The sequence below is a fragment of the Chiloscyllium punctatum genome, chromosome 3 (genome assembly GCF_047496795.1).
Source record: "Chiloscyllium punctatum isolate Juve2018m chromosome 3, sChiPun1.3, whole genome shotgun sequence".
NCBI classification, from domain to species: domain Eukaryota; kingdom Metazoa; phylum Chordata; class Chondrichthyes; order Orectolobiformes; family Hemiscylliidae; genus Chiloscyllium; species Chiloscyllium punctatum.
Window position 1 is genome coordinate 35,394,557 of NC_092741.1, and position 19,792 is coordinate 35,414,348.

The window sequence follows — 19,792 nt, forward strand, 5'->3', positions numbered from 1 at the left end:
CGTCCTGGTGTTTACCTTGAGAAAGAGTTGCAATAGGGAGGTCTATTTTACACGAATAAATATTTGAAATGCACGATTTAAACGACTAGGATAACATTGATCTGATGTGTTTTGATTACGACGGGGCTGCAGCCCCACTTGTTGGCTCAGTCAGCAGCTTGCGACCACGAATACCTCCAGACTGCAGCATCCCTAATGAGGCGGATATTTTTTTCCCCACGAGTTTGCAGCGTAGGCCAGACCGCTTGAGAAATCCCGTGTCAGCGGTCACGCCATCGCTCAGCGGTGAAGATACCAGGAGACACCCACCTCCACCGGGCAAAGATAATCACGAGGCGTCAACACACTCACCGGCCCCACCGTCCGGCTCCAGAAACCCGGCTCCGGGACTGTCTGTGCGCCACGAATGAGAAAAGAGGCGGAGATGTAAAAAGCCATGAGGGGGGAGGCCCGCTTTGCGCGTCCCTGTCCGGGTTCCAGCCGCCCACCTCCGGCCATCTTTCCGCCCGATTTTTTCCCCCCAGAGGACGGCCACTGCCGCCTCACCTGTCAAACACTGACGTCATACACCCTACCTGCCCGGAAGAGGCGGGAGGAAACGACGGCAACAACTGCGCGTGCGCATGCGCTCGCTGACTGGCTGCGCTTGTTGACACCGAAGAGCACGCGCAGTATGCCCTTGGGCGACGCGCTTCCGCTGGTGCGTTGACTGAAACATGTCCGCATGCGCGTCTTTGTCACCGGCTGGCTGTCTTTAATTCTTGGTCACGTGGAAACGAACGGCTCGCGATCAACCGTCGAGGGAGGGACGAGTGAGGTTTTTCTTTGGCGGTGCCTTCGCTGGAAAGGAAATAAATGGTTTATTTCTCCTCTTCCTCCACTCCGAAAACGATGCAAACCATGATTTTTCCGACTGAAGAATTCGCCGACCTGTCATGTTCCTCTTTCCACAGATCGTAACGACTCGCAATTTCCAGCGTTTTCTGTTTGTTTCCTTTAGCTGATATTTTGTTTGTTCACTTATGGGAATGTGAGTGAAGGTGGCTAAGGCCAGCATTTATTGTCCATCCCTCGTCGCACCAGCAGGGATGGTGAGCTATTCCCTTGAACGACTGCAGCCCATTCGCTGGAGTTACATCCACAGTACCATTTGGGAGCGAGTTCCAGGATTTTGACCCAGTGACATTGAAGCAACAGAAATGTATTTCCAGGTCAGGATGGTGAGTGGCTTGGAGGGCAACCTGCATCTGGTGGTGTTCCCATGTATCAACTGCTGTTGTCCTTCTGGATGATAGTGGCCGTGAGTTTGGAAAGTGTTGTCCTCACATCCTTGGTGAATTTCTGCAGTGCATCTTGTAGGTAGGACACACTGCTGCTACTGACCGTCACTGGTGGAGGGAGTGAATGTTTGTGGATGTGGTACCAATCAAGAGGGATGCTTTGACCTGGAGGGTGTAAAGTTTCTGGGTTGTCGTTGGAGCTGCACTCATCCAGGCATAAGGGAATGTTCCATCACACTCCTGGCTAGTGCATTATAGATGGTGGACTCACTGTGGGAAAATCAGGAGATGAGTTCCATCAGGATCCTAGCCTCTGACCTGCTCTTGTAGCCACTGTACTTGTATGGCTTAAGGGTCAGTTGTTTCGATGGATGGCCACTTTGTGATTCAGAGTGATGCCAATAGTGTGGGTTCAGTTTCTGCACTGTGAAGGATCTGCCTTCTCAGCCTTGCCCCTTGCATGAGGTGTGACCATTGGGTTAAACAACCACCCACTGTCTTTCGCTTGAAAGCACAGTCCTATGGGTCTGTGGCAACTTTACCTTTTTCCTTTTATTTATAGCTTGTCTAGTTCTGGTTGATGGTAATTCCCAGGATGTTGATAACTGTGGATTCAGTAATAATAATGTAATTGTTTGTCAGGGGTGATGGTTAGATTCTCTCTGAGAGATGATCATTGCCTCACTTATATGATGTGAATATGCCACTTGTCAGCTGTAGCCTGAATATTGTCCAAGTCTAACTGTATATAGACATGAACTACTTAATTATGTGAGAAATAAGTCTAAAGAAGAGTCATATTGGACTCAAAACGTTAACTCTATTTCTCTCCCACAGACTTGCTGAGTTTCTCTAGCACTTTGGGGTTTTTTTTCCAGCATCCAGTTTTTGGTTTTATTAGCAGGAAGTGAGGAGTCATGAACAGTGCTGAATCTTGTGCAATCATTAGTGAACAACCCCACTTCTGACTTTATGGTAGAAAGAAGATCATTGATCAATCAACTGATAATAGTTGAGCAAAGACACAAGTCTCTGAGGAGATGGTTAATAAATGGAAAAGAAAATGCCATGGGTGGCTTGGTGATGGGAGAAAAATGCTTTCAGTTGTGTGAAAGAGAGTATCTGAATAGAATAGAGAAAAATACCTTGAGGAGCACTAGCAGGGATGACTTGGAGCTGAGGTGATTAACTTCCAACAACCATGTCCATCTTCCTCATGTCAGTTAGGACATAAACGAACCCTGGCAGAAAGCAAACTGAATGTTACTGAGCAGGCTTCATTCAGAATTTAAACTGGACACCTTAAGTGGTATGTGATGAGACTTCAATGGGCACAAACTCTTTCCAGAATCATTAGGAATTTGAAGACATTACACGTCTGCAGTGTAAATGATACCCACATTGATGCACTGATAATAGTATAAACGTGTAAGAAAGGCATCATTTAGAAACTACACATATTCCGAGCCAAAAGGCCGAGAAGCATCAAGGAGTCATGAGGTACTGAACTTTTATAGGTAGCAATTTAATACATGGCATCTATATAGTTAAGTGGGTTAGGTCAAGCATGAATCCATGATTGGTATTGTTTGGAGACCATGTTAGCTTAGTGCAAGGAATTGGGACATGATTGCATGTCGTATGAAAATTAGCTGAAAATGGAAAAAACATAATCAGGCTTTTATTTAGGTTGCTGGCAATCATGTTTGAAAATAGAGTTGACACAAAAGTGGCAGGTACCCAACTTCACAAAACTCTGTCCAATTTCTGGTCAGGTATCCTCCTACAAATCAGGAGGATATGATCAGAAAACCCAGGCTTCTTTAAAAAACTTTTTACATTTTCAAATAGGATTAATTTTTTTTCTGGATCCAATCTAATTTCAAAACTGAAGAAGATTCATACTGGACTTACAATGATAACTCTGTTTCTCTCTCCACAGATGCTGCCAGACCTGCTGGATTTCTCCAGCGTGTGACGATACTGTGCCTTTAAGAGATGTGTTCTGTTCTGTTTCTCTTGCAGAGGGGTGTTGTCACAGTGGTACCAAAATGTCGTCTTCACCCAGGAAGTTGGTAAACAACTTTGAGTTCTCCCTGATGGTTTTTTTTAAAGTAAGACAGAAGAATCACGAGTGTGCAGTGTTAGGTTCATATAAACCCAAAAAGAACTTTAGTTTTGCTTGCAGTTAGCTCGTGGGTTTTGCTGTCTGCCGGAGCTGAAAGCTTGAGTTCTCTGCTGCTAGACTGAAGTCTTAGACAGAGGCTTCCTCTCAAATATCAAAACTGGCAGATTGTTTCTTTTTACTGGACTGGAGAGAGACAGCATGTGAGGAAAAAACTGTATTGTTCAATTGCCTTTGTCAAGGGTGTGTTTTGGAATGCTGCCTATATTGGAACAGTTGATGATTAGTAATTAAATAACACATTACCTTTTTAAGTATTTAAATAAAGTTATGCCAATTCTTCTTTTCATTGTATTTTAACTGTGCTGTAAGAATCTAATATTGATTAATGGTGAACCAATCGAATCCTATCTGGAACAAAGTGCCTCACACTTGCCCTTTTAAAAAAGTTAAGGTCTAGGCTATCTCCATAATATACTTTGGGGATATTCTCTAGTCTCTAACAAGCACTTTCTGTGTTTGCTAGCAGTAACTCACTTTGATTACTTAATGATCTGCACAAAAGCTTCAACAAGTTCTAAACTCTTACTTTGTTCATTTTTACATTAATCTACAAAACCCTGAAGCTTTGGTATAAGAAGAATAGTATGTTTTTGTATGGTTTTGTACCATACTGGGCATTTTCTACTTTGAATATTAAAAAGAAATTCAACTTGAATTTTTAAGTGAGGACACTGAAGTTTTCAGTAAAATCTGATTGCCAGTAACCAAAGTCAATAGCTCGCATTTTCTAAACTATCAAGTTTACTACAGAAATTAAATAGTCAGATTTGAAATAATGACCTCTGTTGCTCCTACACTTATTTCCTGCCTTTGTTCCTCAAAGTGTGAAACCTTGGTGGGTTATGGTTCCATATGTGTTTATCACTCTGTCCATTGGCTAAAATATTCCAAAATTTTCTAAATTCTGGAAAGGTTCCAAAAGATTGGAAATATGCTAATAAAATAGCCTTATTCAAAAAGGGATCAAAGCAGACAATAGGAAACTATAGACCAGTAAGTTTGGTCATTGGAAAATTGTTGGAATACATCTTTAAAGAAATGATAACGGGACATTGAGAAAGTCAAAACAAAATCCAACAGAGTCAGCATGATTTTATGAAGGGTAAGTTATGTTTGACTAATTTGCTAGGTTTCTTCGAAGATGTAACAAGCAAAGATTGTAGTGGGCTCCTGTAGATGTATATCTGAATTTCCAGAAAGCACTTAGTCATGTGCTGCACAAAAGGTTAATATACAAGGTTAAGCTCACGCATGGTTAGCAGTAATATATTAGCTTGGGTTGAGGATTGTCTAACCAGTGAAAGCAGAGAGTCGAGATAAGAGTCTTTTCCTGTTTTGGCATGCTGTAATATGGAGCTTCATTTAGATAAATTGCATTTTGGAAAAGCAAATCAGAGTAGGACTTATACACTTAATGGAAAGGTCCTGGGGAATGTTGCTGAACAGAGACCTTGGAGTACAGGTTCATAGTTCCTTGAAAGTGAAGTCGCAGATGGATAGGATAGTGAAGAAGGGATTTGGTATGCTTTTCTTAATTGGTCAGAGCAATCAGTGTAGGAATTGGGATGTTATGTTGCAGCTGTACAGACATTTGTGGGGCCACTTTTGGAAATACTGCATGCAATTCTTCTGGTCGTCTTCCTATTGGAAGGGTGTTGTGAAACTTCAGAAAAGATTTACAAGGATTTTGCCAGGGTTGGATGATTTGACCTATAGGGAGAAGTTGAATAGGCTGGGGCTGTTTTCCCTGGAGCGTCAGAGGCTGAGGGGTGACTTTATAGAGGTTTATAAAATCATGAGGGGCATGGGTAGGATAAATAGACGAGGTCTTTTACCTGGGGTGGGAGAGTCCAGAACTAGAGGGCATGGGTTTCGGGTGAGAGGAGAAAGGTCCCTTTTAAATCTAAGGGGCAACTTTTTCATGCAGAGGGTGATGTGTATTTGGAATGAGCTGCCAGAGGAAGTGGTGAAGGCTGGTACAATTGCAGCATTTAAAAGGCATCTGGATGAGCATGTGAATAGAAAGGGTTTAGAAGGATACGGGCCAGGTGCTGGCAAACTGGTCTAGATTTATTTAGGATATCTGGCCGACATGGATTAATTGGACTGAAGGGTCTGTCTCCATGCTGTACATCTCTATGACTCTAATGGAGTACCATAGGATTTGGTCACTCGAGATAGAATGTACGATCGACAAATTTGCAGATTGCACTAAAATAAGCAAATTGCAATAAAGAAGTAAGAAAATTACAACTGGATATGGATAGGCTAGGTGAATTGGCTAAAATTAGGCAGATGGAGTTGAACATGGATAAATGTGAGGTTTTATTCGTTTTAGTCAGAAGAGTATTATGCAACTTGTTATCTAAATGGAGAGGAATTTCAAAAGGTTTCAGAGTAGGGAGATCTGGGTGTCCTTGTGCATGTCCTGAATAAAGTTAATGGAGACAAAACAAAACTGCAGATGCTGGGATCCAAGGTAGACTAGCAAGAGGCTGGAAGAACACAGCAAGCCAGGCAGCATCAGGAGATGGAGAAGTCAACGTTTCTGGTGTAACCCTTCTTTAGTCCTGTTAACTTCCCCATCTCCTGATGCTACCTGGCTTGGTGTGTTCTTCCAGCGTAAAGTTAGTATGCAGGTACAACAAGTAATAAGTAGGCGAATGGAAATTTGGGATTTATTGCTAAGGAAGGAGTACAAAAATAGGTAAATGTTTTTGTGATTGTGCAAGGCTTTTGTGAGGCTGCATCTGGTGTACAGTTTTGGTCCCTTTAATTGAGGAACAATGTGTTGAAGACAGTTAAGGTTCACTGGATTAATTTAATGGATGGAAGGATTGTCTTATGAAGAGTCATGATTTGGAGATGCCGGTGTTGGACTGGGCTGTACAAAGTTAAAAATCACACAACACCAGGTTATAGTCCAACAGGTTTAGTTGGAAGCACACTAGCTTTTGGAGCGCCGCTACTTCATCAGGTGATTGAATCACCTGATGAAGGAGCGGCGCTTCGAAAGCTAATGTGCTTCCAATTCAACCTGTTGGACTATAACCTGGTGTTGTGATTTTTAACGTATGAGGAGTGATTGAGTAGTTTACACCTATACTTGCATTTAAAAGCATGAGGAGACTTAATTGAGGTATATAAGATATAAGAACGTCTTGTGGTGGCACAGTGGCTCAGTGGTTTGTACTGTTGCCTCAGCGCCAGAGACCCGGGTTCGAATCCAGCCTCAAGTGACTGTGTCTGTGTGGAGTTTGCACATTCTCCCGGTGTCTGCATGTGTTTCCTCTGGCTTCCTCCCACAGTCCAAAGATGTGCAGATTAGGTGAATTGGCCATGCTAAGTTACCCATCATGTCCAGGGATATATAGGTTAGGTGCATTAGTCATGGGAAAAAATGTAGAGTAATAGGGTAGGGGAATGTGTCTGAGTGGGATACTCTTCGGAGGGTCTGTGTGAACTTGTTGGGCTAAATGGTCTGTTTCTACACTAGCAATTCTATGACAACGTAGATGTTTCCCTTTGTGCAGTATTCTAGAATGACAGTTTATTGTTTTAGGCAAAGGAGTGATATATTTGAAACAAATAAGGAGGAATTACTTCTCAAAGGATCACAAATCTGTCAAACTCATTACCCTAGGGTGTGGTGTATGCTGGGACCCTGAATAAACTTATGGACAAGGTTGATTTTTAATGAGTAATGGGTTGAAAGGTAATGGGGAACAGGCAAAAGAAGTGAGTTGAGACCATGATGAGATCAGCCATGATTGTATTAAATGGTGGAGTGGGCTTGAGGAGCTGAATTGCCTACTCCTGCTCTTAGTTCTTCTGTTCTTAAAATGATCCATCATTCATGTAGTGTCCTTGAGAGTCGGTATTGGCAAATTATTTGTCCAGAAGGGGGCATCAGGGGCCAAGCATAATCCTATTCTGATTTGATGATTAGCCATAATCGCAATAATTCAGAGAATGCATAATAGCTGGTATTTTCATCTCTCAACCATCAGAACTCTCTTTTTCTCTTGACACAGATCCTGTGGCAAGAGCTTGCACAGAGAATCTTTTCAATGGATTGGCTGCAGTCCTGCAGCTAATACAGTTCTGGCTGATCAGGAATCTCTCCCATTCTTAGCACTTGCTATAGGTGTATTGGAAGGATTTGCAGATCTTTGGCCAGAATACAAATGTTCTGTGCTCAGCCACCAAATTCTGCAATGGGACTCTTACCTGGACCCTCAGATTCAAAGGCAGGGACATAACCCACTGTGTCACAAGATCTCTTTACCACCAAAACTAAGCCTGCTAAAATGCAAGACACCAATTTGAAATCAAAATTGTACTCAATTGTATACATTACAAAGAAAGGAATAATTCATTTATATCATACCTTTTGTCAAACTAAAAAGTTTGTGTGAGTGAAATACTTTTCATTGCCATTTAACCCTGCAAGTTGAAATAAGGTCTATGTACATAGATCTTTGAAGGTTGCCACTCAGGTGGATAGAGTTTGTAAGAAGGCCTATGGAGTATTATCGTTCATTAGCAGAGGGATTGAATTCAAGAGTCGTGAGGTGATGTTGCAGCTGTACAGGACTTTGGTTAGGCCACATTTGGAGTACTGTGTGCAGTTCTGGTCGCCTCACTTTAGGAAAGATGTGGAAGCTTTGGAGAGGGTGCAGAGAAGATTTACCAGGATGTTGCCTGGAATGGAGAGTAGGTCGTACGAGGATAGGTTGAGAGTTCTCGGCCTTTTCTCGTTGGAACGGCGAAGGATGAGGGGTGACTTGATAGAGGTTTATAAGATGATCAGAGGAATAGATAGAGTAGACAGTCAGAAACTTTTTCCCCGGGTACAACAGTGTTACAAGGGGACATAAATTTAAGGTGAAGGGTGGAAGGTATAGGGGAGATGTCAGGGGTGGGTTCTTTACCCAGAGAGTGGTGGGGGCATGGAATGCGCTGCCCGAGGGAGTGGTAGAGTCAGATTCATTGGCGACCTTTAAGCGGCATTTGGATAGGTACATGGATGGGTGCTTAATCTAGGATAGAAGTTCGGCACAACATCGTGGGCCGAAGGGCCTGTTCTGTGCTGTATTGTTCTATGTTCTATGTTTAACTGACATTGCTAAGTTCCTATATTCATAAATTAAGTGAGTTTCAAGATAAAACAATTGTTGAAACTGAAAAGAGAAATGTAGATATTTTGTCCTAACTGCTGGTTCACTACCTCTCCTGCGCACTGACTCTTCAACATCTGACTCTCCTGTTCTTCGACTCTCCTGTTCTTCAACCCTCCAGTTTGCCACCTCTCCAGTTCCCCAGCTGTCTGGTTTGCTGCATTTCCCACGCCATGACCCTTCAGTTAACCACTATTCCTGCCTTCTGACCTTTCAAGTTGCCACCAATCGTGCTTGCCAATCGTCCCTCTTCTTGACCCTCCATCACATCAAACTATCCTCATGCTGACCATTTCTTGCCAAGCATCCATCTTCTAATCTTTCCCACTCATTGCTTCATTTTTCTGAATGGTCATTGTGAGTTTGGACTCACAAGGTGAGCACGAAATGCAGGAAGAGCAGCTTAGCATTTCAGATTTGCAGAGGCAAGCTGTGAAGTGGAGAAAGGCAAGAGGACAGGTGAGTGAGTGGAAACATGAATAGTAACTGGGAAAATAGATGAGAGGAAATGTCTGTGAGCAGGAATATCAATAGCAGCTAGTAGGGTCAATGAAAGGTAAGGTAGCGGTGCTTAGGAGAGGGAGGGTCAGAGGAAGGGATGAGGGTCAATGGAAGGAAAGGTTAGCAGTGAACATGAGTCAATGAGAGGGAGGTTGAGCAGCAAGGGTTTGTAAGAGGGAAGGTCAGTGAGAGGGAGCAATAACCAAGAGAGTAAGGGAGTGGGGGGCACCACTCTAAGTGGCATAGATCATGTCTCACAATCCTACATTGTGAGGATGTAGTGCAAAACAATCTTAAAACTGCTGATACTAAACATGAATATGGGCCCTGTTGAATGATGTTAATGTGGAACTGTTTAAAATGGGGAGTTACTATATCATCATTACATAACATATTCAAAAAATAGGATTCAAATTTAATTAGTGTTTATCAAGGAGAATCTATCAATATGTAATCTCTTCACTGTAGGCCTTATCAAGGGCCTTATGAGGGTTTGCTCTCTTGACAATGCCTGAGACTTTGTTTTTAATTCATGAGATACGAACTTTTACATGACCAACCTCAACGCCTCTACTGTCCCTATCACGACCTGCACAAGTTTTACATAATGTAACCCTTTGCCAATTGTCAAGGAATTCAGACAACCTAGTTTTGAACTAACAATTATTAGTCAGCTTCAGAATCACAGCCGCACTTACTAATTATTTGCATAATGAATGTTTATGTTTTTTTGAAATAATTGTTACAGAAGCATTTCAGTTACATCACATCAATACAATATTAACTGCTTGTTGATCAATGCTCACAGCATTGATATTATTTTAGATCAAACTTTTGATTGTTGGCAAGTTAACAGCACTAAACAATTAGTCAAATGGACCTGACTGGGATGCAAAGAAACCACTGGATTCCATCTCCATTACAAACTATCTCTTTTTCTCTCAAATTTTGAAACTGTATATTAATCTGCCTCTTGCATCCTTTCCTTCCCTGGCCCTCTAGGCCACACTTTCCACAAAGCTCCCTCGGCCTAAACCCACTGTGTCTAGCTTTTCTCCTTCTTTCATTCGTGCTATCTCTGAACTCACTTTGTGCATGAATCTGTCAAATATTCCTACTGTTAGTTGCTAACACCCAAACATTGTTCACTCCAGCCCTGAGTGCTAGTTAATTTTGTTCACCGTTTCTTCTGCACAGGTGACACGCCATTTACGATCATCACCATTCCTAAAACCTCTACTTCGACACATCTATTCTTGTGAGTTATCACTCCAAATCTCACTTGAATGTGTTGTCACTTCCCAAATCAGTGCCATCCTTCAGCTCCATGTTTGATCCAATGTGTCCCCTGCAATGGAACTGAAATTATCCTTATCAAATACACAAATTACATCTATGTAACAATGTTGAATCATCCCTCTTCAGTCATATTGACCCGTCTGCAGACTTTGACACTGTTGATAAGATGATCCTCCTCTGATGCTTCTCCTTTATTGTCTTGTTGGTTGGTACTGCCATTGACTGGTTCCATCGCATGCAATACCTTCTCATCCTGTTCCTGCACCCTTGCATCTGGAGTATTCTTATCCCCTTCCTATTTCTCATCTACATTCTGCTCCTTGCTAATGTCATCTGAAAGTCAAAAAGTGTGGTGCTGGAAAAGTGCAGCAAGTCAGGCAGCATCCGAGGAGCAGGAGAGTCAACATTTCGGGCATAAGCTCTTCATCAGGAATGAGCTCCTCGAATGCTTCCTGACCTGCTGTGCTTTTCCAGTGCTACACTTTTTGACTCTGATCTCCAGCATCTGCATCCTCACTTTCTCCCAATATCATCAAAAAGCATGGTATTGTGTACATGTATTCAGAGATGAAGCATAGTGCCAGATTTGCCAAGCTGGACAACCAGCATATATCACCAGTATCTCTATATTTAGACAATACTTTGAGCAATGAAACCATCTCACAGTTATAGATAATTTGATTAACAAAAAGTTGCTAACACATAAAATATTCAAATTTGATATTATCTGAAGATTGTATCAAGGACTTCTAGGAATATCAAAATGTTAAGCAAGAACCCAACAATCAGTTTGATGACCAGTGATTACTCATAGGATTGAGGAAATGATATTCAACTGTCAAATTTGTACGTGTCATGACCCACTGGAGTATTACACTGGAAATCAAACCCCACTCGCCCCAGAATCACCACAAATATGAAAATTTAATGAAACTAACAAAAATCCAATTTTGTCTCTGACTGTTACCTAGGATAAGAGCAAACCATGCCAATTTTTTTTAACAATAATAAAAATATTTATTGAAACACTCCTCTTTAATAAGAGCAGGATTTTTGTGTGCATCTCGGAAATCACATTACTGTATTACTAGTCCAAATCACAAAATTAGATGGGTTGGTTTCATAAACTTTCCAAATTTTTAATCTCATCTGCACAGCAATGATCAGTCCATAGTTCAGTAGTCACTTGGTTAAATCCAAGACTTTGTGGTTTCAGAATTATTTCTTCCAAAACCTGCAAATGTAGTTTTTCCTGATTGTTTCATCACCATAGCAAAAATGACTATTTCTAGCGTGGTTGTTGACGGGGAGAAGACTGTTGAAGAATACAACTTTAATTGTTGTACCATTGTAGAACGTTATCATTGAGTGAGAAAATGTGCATAATCCAAAAAGAAATAACTACCTTCAAGCAAAGGAACGATCAATTCTTCATCCAGGGAAAGAGTATAGATCCAAGACCAAAAACAATGAAAAACTGTTGTTGAGGAAAGGGAATGGTTAAGATAGTGTTTGGTGGAAACCAACAGAAAATATGAAGTGGAATCAGAGAACTTTCATATCCTTGAAAAAGACACCAAATACGAACACAGACACACTGCTCTGACCTTGAAGAGAACTGAGGCCAGAAAAAGCTCAACAAATACTCAAGAAATGTACAGTTAAGAGATAGGAAGTACAAAAAATTATCAATCTCATAAACAAAAGCTAAGAAAACAGATTAAAATGATTGAAAAATACAATAGCAATAATAATGTATTAGAAAATAATAAATTAAGATTCAAAATTCCATTCAAAGGATGTTGACATCACTGGCTGGGCCAGCATTTTATGCCTATTCCCATTTTGTCTTGAGAAGGTGGTGGTCAGCTGCTTTCTTGAACTACTGCAGTCCATTTGGTGTATACACATTCACAATGTTGTAAAGGAGGGAATCAAGATTTTGGTCTAGTGACACTGAAGGAATGGTGATACATTTCTAAGTCAAATGATCAGTGCCTTGGAGACGAACAAGCAGTACTTACCCTGTGTGTAATGAAATTTCCAGCAGCAGGTAGGGTTGATGAGAGAGGTTTGCTGCAGAAGTTGAATGGATCTCTTTGGGTTAAAAGGGAGTGGTTTGGGGGAAGGCCTCATTGGAACAGCAAGCAGATTTTTGGTTAAATGTTCACAATGAGGGTGTTGCTGGCTAGGCCAGCATTTATTGCCCATCCCTAATTGTGCAGAAGGTAGTTAAAAGCCACATTGCTGTGGGTTTGGAGTCACAGGTAAGGTTGGCAGTTTCCTTCTCTGGAGGACAGGAATGAATCAAATGGTTTTTTCCAACAATCAGCAATGGATTCATGGTCATTAATAGACTCTCAATTCCAGATTTTTTATTTGAAGTTGCATTCAAATTCTACCATGAGACAGTAAGGTCTGCAGATCCTGGAGATCAGAGTTGACAGGCTATTGCTGGAAAAGACAGCAGGTCAGGCAGCATCCGAGGAGCTGGAAAATTGACATGTTGGGCCAGATCCCTTCATCAGGAATGAGGCTGGAAGCCTTGGCAGTGGAGAGATAGTGGGAGGGGGTAGTGGGGGTGGAGTTGGAGAGAAGTTAGCTAAGAGTGCAATAAGAGGATGGAGGTGGGGGTAAAAGTGATAGGTCAGAAAGGAGAGTGGAGCGGATAGGTGGGAAGGAAGATTGACGGGTGGGACAGGTCATGAGGGCAGTTCTGAGCTGGAAACTGGTGAAGTCCATATTGATACCCTGAGGTTAAAGGGTTCCGAGGTGGCAGATAAAGCGTTCTTCCTCCAGGCATTGGGTGGTGAGGGAGTGGCAATGGAGGAGGCCCAGGACCTGCATGTCCTCGGCAGAGTGGGAGGGGAAGTTGAAATGTTCAGCACGGGGTGGTGGGGTTGGTTGGTGCAGGTGTCCCGGAGATTAGATTCCCTACAGTGTGGAAACAGGCCCTTCAGCCCAACCAGTCCACACTGTCCCTCCGCAGAGTAACCCACCCAGTCCCATTTCCCTCTGACTAATGCACATTAGCATGGCCAATTCACCTGACGTGCACATCTTTGGTTTGTGGGAGGAAACCGGAGCACCTGGAGGAAACCCACACAGACACGGGGAGAATGTGCAAACTCCACACAGACAGTTGCCCGAGGCTGGAATCAAACCTGGGATTCTGGTGCTGTGAGGCAGCAGTGCTAACCACTGAGCCACCGTGCTGCCCAGCTGTTGTCTACCATGGCAGGACTTGGATCCAGGTTCCCAGAACATTAACTGAGTCTCTAAATTAGCAAGCTGGCAATAATACCACTCGGCCATCACTCCTCTTTAGATAAAGGATTCCTCAACTCAAAGTAAACCAATTACTTCATTCTACTTAAGTACTTCTTTGTTTAACCTTACTTTCCCTTCATGTCTGTGATGCCAGTAGAATAAAGAACTCCTGTTTCATGATCTTTGGCCTTCCATGTTTTCATTTCTCAAGCTACAGTGGGTTTGGAAGGTACTGTCTAAGGAGCCTTAGTGAAGATGGATGTGCTACTGCTACAGTTTGTCCTGGATGCTGTCAAGATTTTTGAATGTTGAAGCTGCTCTGATCCAGGAAAGTGGGGAAGTAATCATAAGAACCTCAGCTCCACAGTTCGTATGAATTATTTTAGAGTTCCAGGAACTACAAAACATAACATATGCAAATACATCCAGATGCCACTAAATATAAACATTTCCCAGGTCTCTCACCAATCAAGATCATGATTTGAAGGTAACGGTATTGGTCTGGGGTGGACAAAGTTAAAAATTACACAAGACTAGGTTATAGTCCAACAGGTTTATTTGGAATCAATGGCTTTTGAAGCGCTGCTTCTTCAGGTGGTTGTGGAGCAGAATCATAATACACAGACTTTTTAACAACAGGATTACAGTGTCATGAAAGTTAGTTTATGTCTTTCATCTTTTAGAATGACCATGTTAATTTCAAGAAGTATTCTACTTTATTTATCTTCATAAGAACATAACATATAGAAGCAGGACATTCAGCTCAACAGAGGAAAAAGTGATGACTACAGATGCTGGAGATCAGAGGCAAAAAGTGTGGTGCTGGAAAAGTACAGCAGGTTTTCCTTCAAATCCTCTCACTTCCTACAGACCAGAGGGTAGCCATGGTCCCAACTATACCTGTCTCTTTGTAGGATACGTAGAACAGTCCACCTTCTGTAGTAACACTGGTACTATCCCCCACCTTTTCCTCCATTACATTGAGGACTATATTGGCACCATCTTGTGCTCCCACAATGAGATTGAACAGTTCATCAACTTCACCAACACCTTCCACCTCGACCTCAAATTCATACAGACCATCTCTGACACCTCTCTCCCCTTCCAGGACCTCTCCATCTCTGGCAACTGACTCAACATGGACATCTATTTCAAACCCACCAATTCCCACAGCTACCTTGATTACACCTCCTCCTGTAAAAATGCAATCCCTTACTCCCAATTCCTCCACCTCTGGCATATCTGCTCCCAGGAGGAGTGATACCATTCCAGGACATCCCAGATGTCCCCCTATTTCAAGGACTACAATTTTCCCTCCCACATGATCAACAATGTCCTTCAGTGCATCTCCTCCACCTCCCACACCTCCACCCTGAAATCCCACACCCCAAGGATAGCACCCCCGGTCCTCACCTTCCACCCCATGACTCTATCCAAAGTCTATCCAAACTAGACTTAATTATGCTGTTCTGAATATACATAACAGTCCCAATAAACAAACCCCCTTAAAAAACTGTAAAAATTGAACAAATGCTTACTGGTGGAATTTAGATGGGTAGAAGGAGAGAGTCTAGCAACCTGTTTCCAAATAGTTCACTGTTGAGCTCCTAACTAGTTCTGGACAGAACTGACCACTCCCCTTTCATTATACAGGTCACATCTAAAACGTGACCACTTTGGCCTGAAGTCTCATCTGTTTACATATAAACAAAAGGCTAGTAACCTTGGAGCTAGAAGCTGGTTAACAACCCCACTGAAAGAAAACCAAGGACACAGTATCCTTGAGAAAAGGAACAGGTTTTAGAAAGAAGGGACCAGCTTTGTGACACTCAAAATCATTAATATCGATAGTATATGAGGCCCTCCAACCAATCCGCTGGCAATCCACAAGTTAAATTTTTCCAAGCTGAAAAACATTCACTAATCTTCGCCGTCTGTCTTTAATGTGCTAACCAAACCTTGATCCATCATAATACATTAACTCCTGCAATACCAAGAGCTTTTAACTCCTGTACAACCTTTAATGTGGCACCATATTGAATGCCTTCTGGAAATCCAAATATACTATATTCCCCATTATTAACTGTCCATTAACTTCCCCATTAAATGTCAAAGATCTAGAAAAATTGTCAATCATTATTTCTTTTTCACAAAACTATGTTGATTCTGATTATATTAAGCTTTTCTAAATGACCTGCTATTAATAAGACACTAGCATTTTTCCAACAACAGATATTAGGCTGTGGTTTACAATTTCTGGTTTTCTCATATTCTGACAGTTGCTGATTTTTCTTCCTTTTGTTTTGAGTGTGTTTGTTGAATATACAAACCTCCAATCTCTCATCAAAGCTTTCACAATTTCCATTCTTATTTCCTTCTGCAATCTAGGATGCACATGTTGCCAAGCTTTCAAATACCAGCTCTTTAGTAAAGAAACTGGTTCGGATAAAATGGTCTTCTGGAACATTTCTCTCCTCCCCTCCCCTCTGACTCCATCCCAATCCCCAACCCCAGCTCTTCTCGGGTATTCACATAACCTTCTAAGCTTCCGTTGTCCAATGCTGAATGTTGTGTACCTAACAAAGATTTCAGCTTTATCCCTCTGTGTCCCCACCTTCATGAATTTCAAGCACGACACGATGTCGAACTCTTTTATTATTTTTGTTTCCGTGCCCATTTCTTTTGACAAGAGTCCTCTCCCTGTCCCATAGACCCCTTCACCCAGTTCCAACACTCTCCATCCACCTGGACCCCTCCCTCTGGCCTTTTGCCTGCACATGATCTGTTCATTGAGAACTGTTGATGTGACATTGTTTGCCTCAATTTCTCTACCCACCTCACCTAATCCAACCTATTTCCCTTTGAACTGACTGCATTCCGTGTGCTTAGATCCAGCCCTGACTTTGTTGTTAAGCCTGCCGATAAGGGTGCTGCTGTTGTAGTCTGGCATACTGACTTCTACATACAGATGCTACGCCTGGATACCTCTTCCTACTTTCCCCTGAACCATGAACCCACCATGGCACATCAGGCCATTGTATCAGCTACAATCACTGAACTTCATTTTACCTGGCGATCTCCCCGAACTGCCTCCAAGCTGATAGACCCACAGCCCTGCCCAGCTTGCTTCTACCTCCTTTCAAAAACCCACAAGCAAGACTGCCTGTGTCGACCAATTGTTTCAGCCTGCTCCTGCCCTAGATCTCTTCCTTCAGTCTTTTCTCTGCTGGTCCAGTCCCTGCTTATTACATCTGCAATTGTTCTGATGCTTTTCATCAGTTTCAGAAGTTCCACTTAGCAGGTTCCAGCTGCCTCCTCTTTACCATGGACGTGCAATCCCTTTACATGTCCATCTCCCACCAGAATGGTCTCAGGGCTCTCTGCTTCTTCCTGGAGCAAAGGCCTGAATCATCCCCACCCATCACTACCCTCCTCTGCTTGGCCAAGCTCATCCTCACCCTCAACAGCTTGTCTTTTAACTACTCTCATTTTCTTCATGTCAGATGGGTCGCAATGGGTTCTCGCATGGGCCCCAGTTATGCCTGTTTTTTTGGTTGGGTACATAGAACATTCCTTGTTCCAGTCTTATCCTGGCCCCCACCCAAAACTCTTTTTCCAACAGATCAATGATATCATCGGTGCCGCCTCCCTCTCTCGTCCAGAATTGGAAAAGTTCATCGATTTCACTTCCAATTTCCACCCCGCCCTCACTTTCACATGGTCTATCTCTGACTTCTCTCTTCCCTTCCTTAACATCTCGGTTTCCATTTCTGGGGATAGATTGGCCACTAATATCCATTATAAACCCACTGACTTCCACAGTTCCCGGACTATACATCCTCGCATCCTGTATCCTGTAAAGATTCCATTCTAGTCTCCCAGTTCCTCTTCTCTGTCGTGTATGTTCCGATGAGGCCAACTTTGACAAGGAAGTCTCTGAAATGTCCACCTTCGTCCACAAACGGGTTCCCCATCACTGTTGTTGACAGGGTCCTCAACTGGGTCTGATCCATCTCCCATACTTCTGTCCTCACCCCGTTCTTCCCTCCCGCAACAGTGATAGGGTTCTCCTTTTCTTACGAACCATCCAACCAACATCCATGTTTAGAACATCATCAGCCACCATTTCTACCAACTCCAACAAGGTGCCACCACCATTCATATATCTCCCCCCACCCCCCACCCCCAGGACCGTTCCCTCCAGGACACCCTGGTCCACTCTTCTTTCATCCCAAAACCCACCCACAGCACCCACCGCTGCAACTGCCGAAAGTGTAACACCTGTCCATTTACCTCCTCCCTCCACTGTCGAGGGGCCCAAGCACACCTACCAGATGAAACAGCACTTAGCGAATTTTGAGATTTGTAGCTCAGGTTGATGTAAGTTAGCTTGCTGAGCTGTTTTCAGAAGTTTCGTCACCATGACTAAATAACATTGTCAATGAGCATCTCCGGTGAAGTATCTAAGGAATCCTTTAGGTTCATTAGTCGCTGTTTAAGTGTGTTGGTAGGTTTGTGGGCTACCATGATGCCATTAGATACTACCAGCAAAACTAACGTCATTTACAAAGTACCATGCAAAAAATATTAAAAAAACACTGCATCGGACAAACAAGCAGGAAACTTGCCACCAGGACACGTGAACACCAACTAGCCACCAAAAGACATGACCCACTATCACTAGTCTCTATACATACAGACAAAGAAGAAGACCACTTTGACTAGGACAACACACACATCCTAGGACAGGCGAAACAAAGTCATGCACGAAAATTCCTAGTGGCATGGCATTCTAACCAGAACTTCCCTTGAGATAAAGAACCGGAAATGACATCACCCACACAAAGAAACCAAGAGCTATAAATAGAGAGGTGGGGCATACCACTAGCACTTCACCAGAGACTTTCACTGGCGATGTTACCTTGTCATGGTGATGAAATGTCTGAAAACAAACCTTCCAGTTCAGCGAGCTAACTTACATACTTATGAAACAGCACTTTATCTTGTGGGCGGCACGGTGGCACAATGGTTAGCACTGCTGCCTCACAGCGCCGGAGACCCGGGTTCAATTCCCGCCTCAGGCGACTGACTGTGTGGAGTTTGCACGTTCTCTTTGCACGTTCTCCCCGTGTCTGCGTGGGTCCCCTCCGGGTGCTCCGGTTTCCTCCCACAGTCCAAAGATGTGCAGGTCAGGTGAATTGGCCATGCTAAATTGCCCGTAGTGTTAGGTAAGGGGTAGATGTAGGTGTAGGGGTATGGGTGAGTTACGCTTCGGCGGGGCGGTGTGGACTTGTTGGGCCGAAGGGCCTGTTTCCACACTGTAAGTAATCTAATCTAATCTAATCTTCACTTCTCAAAATCTAGTTTACTGTATTCGCTGCTCTTCACTGGGGAAATGAAGCGTAGACTGGGTGATCGCTTCACAGAACATCTATGTTCTGGCTGCGAAAAATATCCTGAGCTTTCACTTGCCCGCCATTTTAACACACCACCCTGTTCCCTTATCAACATCTCTGTCTCAGGCTTGCTGCAGTCCTGCAGCGAAGCTCAACACGAGTTGGAAGAACAACACTTCATTTTCTGCTTGGGGATCCTGCAGCCTTCCGGACTCAATATCGAGTTCAATAACTTGAGGTCCTGAATCTCCCCTATCCTAGACCCCTACCACACAAACCAGAGCCTTGTTATCACATAGTCTGCCATTACACACAACTACCTGATGAAGGAGCGGCGCTCCGAAAGCTAGTGCTTCCAATTAAACCTGTTGGACTATAACCTGGTATTGTGTGATTTTTAATTTTGTACACCCTAGTCCAACATCTCCACATCATGACACTATCCATTGTTAGCCATTAACAATCTCGATTAACAGCTATTCACCCTCCCAGCCAGATGGTTATCAACTCCTTTGTCTGTCCAAGTGTTCTTCTGTCTCTTTGGGCTCTATCCAGACTTATCATTTACTCCTTACCCCACTCCCAACCTATCTTCTGCATATAAACCAATATTTTCCTAGCTATCATCAGTTTTGAGGAAGGGTTACCAGACCTGAAACTTTGATTTCTCTTCACAGA

At 42.9% G+C, this 19,792-nt stretch overlaps 1 protein-coding gene across 1 annotated transcript in view; it reads right to left on the reverse strand.

The window, feature by feature from the left end:
* The window catches only part of tmem87b (transmembrane protein 87B), a 58,378-nt gene extending 57,771 nt beyond the window's left edge, over positions 1–607 (reverse strand). The window contains exon 1 of the mRNA XM_072551408.1: positions 352–607. Within this exon, the coding sequence (XP_072407509.1) occupies positions 352–498 (147 nt within the window). The 5' untranslated portion in view covers positions 499–607. The remainder of the gene's footprint in view (positions 1–351) is intronic.
* Positions 608–19,792: the final 19,185 nt, after the last annotated feature.